Here is a 6000-nt window from a genome sequence, read left to right as displayed (position 1 = left end):
GTACTAGTATACTTTTCCTAAACTTGAACTGCAATCGAGAGTGCGATCACCTGACAACCTTTCTTGCCAAGAGCGGTCAATCACAAGGACAGTGTGGTGTGATCATATAGATTTCATAAAGCATACAGTTGTGTTCTGCATTGTATGCTGATCATTATATCATCTTAATCATACACGTGTAGTTACGTCCTGCTTGTGGATAGATTGCAAGTGTTTCGATAAAAAACAAAAACAAAACAAAACAAAACAAAACATAGCGCTATGCGCTCTTAGTAGATTCTCCTATCCTTGAAATTTTCCCGGCCAGACGCCGTGATGTACAGCGACATGGCCAGGCTGTGTATAGATTACCATGAAATGTGATTTGTTATGTTGATTGTTTGCATTATTACAGGAAAGTGACAACTTTATGATTTCTAGATTCTAAAGGTCTGTGTGTATAAAGGCTGGTTTCCGGATCCTTTACCAACTGTACTCCATTCACAAAAATGCACGGTGACGCGTTCGGCGAAGGTATCACCTGCCTACAGTTAGTCTGGTTTCCAGACCCTTTGCCAACTGGACTCCGCGGCGACGAAGTCGCCGCCTTTGCCGAAGGCAAATCAACTTAAACTATACTAGTTTTCGACGTTGAGGGCGTCAATATCATGGATAGCGAAATAGTATGGGCAGAGGGTCTGGAAGCCAGACTAGCCTACAGTGTACTTCTTTTGTCGTTAGAGGGCGTTAAACTCTGGGAAGGAAATTAGTTGTAGTGGGAAATACCCGTTTATGTTGCGTGCACTTACATGTATGCCACATAAATTGCCGTTCAAATTTGAACTTTATATTACTATATTCAAGAAGGCTACTTAATAAGTTGAGCAATAATGGGTATGGGCGCCAGTAGCAGCCTTGACGAGGGCAAATTTAGTTCTCCAAGCAGCTCTCAGCTGTGGACTGTCGCAGGTGTTGCTGTGAGTACAGGGTTGCTGATGTACATCAAGTTGAGGTTCAGGGGCAGTGCTTGTCAGAGTACTGCCAAACTCACGGGCAAGACTGCTCTGGTGACGGGTGCGAACACAGGCATCGGAAAGGAAACTGCAGCCGACTTTGCAAAGAGGGATGCCCGCGTCATTCTCGCATGTCGTGATGTCGAGAAGGGCAAGCAGGCTGTGGAGCACATCAGGAAACAGACGACTGGTGGAGAGCTAATAGTCATGAAGCTTGATTTAGCTTCACTTGCATCTGTGAACAGCTTCTGCGACAAGTTCCTGGATGAGATAGATAGACTAGATATTCTTGTCAACAATGCCGGTGTCTTCCAGACCCCCTACCAGAAGACCGTAGATGGTTTTGAATTGCAGTTTGGAGTCAACCATCTTGGCCATTTCTTGCTCACAAACAGACTGTTAGATCTTCTGAGGAAGTCTGCACCTTCACGCATTGTCATTGTGTCCTCATCATTGCATAAAAGGGGGAAACTTGATTTCTCGAAACTCAACCCCAGTGAAGAAGATTACAACAAGGCAAAAGCGTATGCTGATAGCAAACTGGCCAATGTGCTGTTTGGGCAGGAACTGAGCAGACGCCTCCATGGTTCTGGCATCACCACCTACACCCTGCATCCAGGTGTGATCAACACAGAGCTTGGACGGTATCTCGGTTTCTCTACATTATTTTGGGCAGCAACTTATCCCCTGCGCTGGTTGTTGCTGAAATCTCCGTGGTACGGTGCCCAGACAACTATTCACTGCTCTGTTTCAGAGGAGTTGGTGAATGTTACCGGGAGATACTACGGAGACTGCAAGGAGAAGCCGTACCCTGAAGTGAAAGGAGCAGATGATGCAGTTGCTAGGAAATTGTGGGAAGTGAGTGAAAGGATGACAGGACTGACAGCAAACTGAGATGAATGAGTGCCTATGATGATGAACAGTATGAATTTGATGTTTTTACTGACTGCCTTATATTCGATTACATAACAGAAAGTGATCATATTAGCACCAAATATACAGTCATTGACAAACTTTTTTTTTTAATGATTTCTTGATCAACTTCCGTATTTTGCATGCACAAGAAGGTATGATGAAAATCTGCATTCAATCAACAATTTAGGTCAAGATTTGCAGAATTATGATATAGTTCAATTTCAAATTTCATTGTGCTAGTGATGCTAGATTGTAAATTGACTAAATTGAATCTCACAGTACAGTCAACCTTGCCTAAGTTAAATCTATTTGGACTGAAGAAATAGCTTGACGTAGAGAAAATGTTTACTTATGAGGGATTAAAATAAATAGAATGTAAAAAGAAGAGGACAGTATCAAAAGTTCCTTGACATACTTTGGAGGTAGTGGAAGGTACAGGCTGATATTTTTGCACCGAGAGGCGAATGAAGTAATCGAAAGGGTGTTTTGCAAGTCATGAACTTAATTTTTGGAACTGGTAATCAAGCTTTCAAAATATTAATTTTGAATACCAGATATGGTACAAGTTGGTCATATTGGCACTGGTAATGTTACGGCATCCACCGGTACCGGTACTTTAAACTGGGGTTGTAACTTACAGGGATAGTGCTGCCTTGAGCTGTATCTAACTTGTGTAGCAACTTGTTTTCCAATGGAAACACTGTAAAGAATGGAATGTATGATGCATGTAGTGTGATCCTGACAGCAGCTTTTCAGATATAGGTGTCATTTCATAAAGGCCCGGTCCCAATGCACTTACGGATGCAAAGAGGATGTAAAATGTAAAAAAAATCTTGCCATCCATTGGAAAACGCTACGCATCCGCTGTGTACTCATCGCATACGTGTTTCATACGCTCTATCCATCGAGCATCCGTCCACTGCGATTTCATCCGCGCAAAAAGTTTTAAGCTGCTTAAAACTTTTAGAACGGATGAACTTTCCGCCGTGTATGATGTAAATCCACGACATACGAGCAACAAATGTTGTATGTCTGTTATCATCCCTTAAACGTCCGTTGTATCCTCTCTGCATCCTCTGGGCATCCTCACAACTCACATCCGCTGCAGCTGAAAACGGAAAGAGGGAGGAAAGATATGGTACATGGAACGTCCTACATCGTTAATAGCACGGAAATAGAAAGGATGTTTAGTTACAAGCGTATGCATCTCGTATATAAAGTATTTAGAATGGAGAAAGCGTCTGTTTCTGTTAGGCGTACGTGATGCATCTGCTTCATCCACTCTGTATCCGCTCTGCATCCACTCTTTCTGCTATGCGTCCGTTTCGCAATTATCTCCGGTTACCCCTTCGGAGCTGTCATCCCCTTCCGATGAACATCCGTTTAACATCCCTGCTACATACTACGTTGTACCCACATCCGTTCTTTTTCCATTCTATTTTCGCCAATTTTTGCCAATTCTGTCAATTTCTGGAGCGGATGAAAACGGATGGAGCCATCCCCGAAATTTTGCTCATCTGCTGTGTCCTTTCTGCATACGTTTTGTATCTATCGGCCAGTGGGACCTGGCCTTTAGGGTTGCAGTTGACACTTAAAAACAGAAAAATTCATGCAAGTCTGTAAATGATTGACTGATGTGCTGTTAGTATATATGTATAGTTGTGTTTGATTTAACTGGCATTGTTGATAGCACATTCTGTGCAGTGGTACCATGGTTGTTGTATGAACAGATGCACTCTAAAAACAACCAACCAAATAATCAACACACACACATGAAATAGGAGAAATGCAATTGTTTTTTTCTTGTGAATTTGAAATGTTCATGATCCTTGAATTGTGGATTGTAAAGTGTGTGGAATGGAGCTTACAGTGTCAATATTTCTGAAATTTGTAATGCTGAAATATTGTAATGCTGAATTATAATTACATGTAGTTGAATTATCAGATGTGCTGGTAAAAAAAAAAAGAGAAAAAAAAGAATAAGAATGAAATAAGCAATGACTCCACAAGTGTATGCAATAAGGGGCAAACATTTTCAAAAGGAAAACAGTGCACGGTTATCTTGGATGGATGATATTTGTACTCCAGAATGAACTTTGTTGATCATGGACACTGACTATTCATGTACACTTGAAAAATGATGATCTCATGGGGCTTACACTGTATCTGTGTTTGTTTATACATGTATTTTATATGTTTGGAGACTCATGGATATGTGCATATGAACAAATTTGAAATACCCCCTCCCCCCCCCCCCCCATCGTCTGCTTTATTCTGTTGGCCTGCAATACAAAAAAATGGTTACCATGATTAACAAGTCGGTCATGCCATTGTCAATAAAGTGATGAGTGTACAGTCTAGCACTGTACTGGAGAACTGTTGTAACAATGGAACTACATATTTGTATCATGTATGTACAATGTATGTACGACATTGTAGGTCCATTTTATACATGTCTAACCAGTGGGGGGGGGGGGGGGAAGAAAGAATAAGAATGCACTTCATAAGAATTGATTGTCCCAAGGAGGTACCTCCTTACACAAAAGAGCTTGTTGTGTGTTATTTAATACAGTAGATACATTGTACACTTGTATGACTGAGCACTGTAAATAGTCAATTTCTTGCATGTTAGTGCTTCTCTCACCTATTCTTTGTTAGCTTGCTTTGATATTTTAGGAGAGCACTATTGAGAATGTCACATGGTGAAGCTGAACAATCTGCACGATCACTATCGTGGTACATAGAGTGGATGAGCAATGCGAATGTCTGAAAAATATTCATTGCATGTGCGGGAAGATGTAAAAACACCATTTCATGAGCTGAACTTCTCAAATTAAATTGAAAATGAGACAACTGCATTGAAGTGTTTATTAAATAGAGTCTTTATTTGAGTAAAAAACAATAACAAATTTTTGCATTTGATATGTTAATGTTAATTTTCATACACATTTATCACCACACACACACACACATGCACATCTATCATAGATGTATAGTCATAAATTAAGAATTAACAATCGATATACATGCTGTATACATAGTACTTTGCTATCTAGAAGTCAGTCAGTGCTTCCAAAATAAGGAATTCTCATAGTGATTGGGATGAATGGGCTGGTTAGGACATGGCACAAACACAGCTGTTGTTAAGCTGTGCATAAGCTGATCATTCAGAAATTTAGACAAATTATTTTGGAAAATACAATACATCCACTGTTTACAGAGTAATAGAATAATCAAAATATTGCCAAGGTGCTTTGATCAATGGTGAAATGAACTTGGTTCAGGTGGAGGAAATCAACATGAAATCATCCTTCAATTATGTACTTCTGCCAAGATTGAATTTATGGCTTCACAAAACAAAGTAAACATACGGTCAACCTTGCTTTAGTCGACCTCGCGTTAGTCGAATAATTACTTCAGTCGAAGTCCTCTTTATATTCTATTGATTTGAATCCCTCACAAGTCGAAGTTTTTCTAAGTTGAAGCTACTTCTTCAATTCAAATAGATTTCGACTTGGGCAAGGTTGACTGTATGTTGTACTTTTTCCATCAAGAAAACAATGGCAGATACATTAGTAACACTGCAATTCTATCAATGTATAGAGTAAAACTAAATGAATGGGTGAAGTATCATCAGCATTTGGACATAAAATAAGACATGGAATATTAAATCTTGTCTGTTTTCAAGACAGGGTGACATAAATAACATACATGTATAAGTCACAACCACATTATGTAAAGTAATGTAAGTGATGATGTCCTTGTCTCATAAGTCTACCAATTATCTGTATGTGTACACAAATAGTGTTCACCAACTCGCATCATTTGGAAAGATTAATACAGATTTGCATCTAACTGGTGCTAAATGTACTGTGTATTATTAAAAACTTATGCTTGCAATGGTGAACTTTAACGAGATGGGGAAGTACTGAAGTTCCATTATTCACCCAAAACAAAGTTTTTTTATTTCATATCTCTGTGTTCCATCTAGTGATAGCATTATCACTGATCTTATTTCCACATGTACGCGTAGTTAAGACAATTCTTACTGTTTGTGAAACAAAAATAGTCAAAGACTTTGAAATTTCATACA

At 39.5% G+C, this 6000-nt stretch overlaps 1 protein-coding gene across 1 annotated transcript; it reads left to right on the top strand.

Annotated features, from left to right (window-relative positions):
- Nucleotides 1-844: 844 nt before the first annotated feature.
- LOC140235844 (retinol dehydrogenase 14-like) lies at nucleotides 845-4760 on the top strand. The gene has a single exon (XM_072315844.1). The coding sequence runs from the start codon at nucleotides 870-872 to the stop codon at nucleotides 1884-1886; it is 1017 nt and encodes a 338-aa protein (XP_072171945.1). The 5' UTR covers nucleotides 845-869; the 3' UTR covers nucleotides 1887-4760.
- Nucleotides 4761-6000: the final 1240 nt, after the last annotated feature.

This window comes from Diadema setosum, chromosome 1 (assembly GCF_964275005.1).
Source record: "Diadema setosum chromosome 1, eeDiaSeto1, whole genome shotgun sequence".
Classification (NCBI taxonomy): Eukaryota; Metazoa; Echinodermata; class Echinoidea; order Diadematoida; family Diadematidae; genus Diadema; species Diadema setosum.
Note: the sequence above shows the minus strand (reverse complement) of the source record. Positions and strands in the feature narration are given on the sequence as shown.

What these genes read in the sequence shown, in the direction of transcription:
- LOC140235844 (XM_072315844.1), top strand. Translation starts at nt 870, where the DNA reads ATGGGTATGGGCGCCAGTAGCAGCCTTGACGAGGGCAAATTTAGTTCT.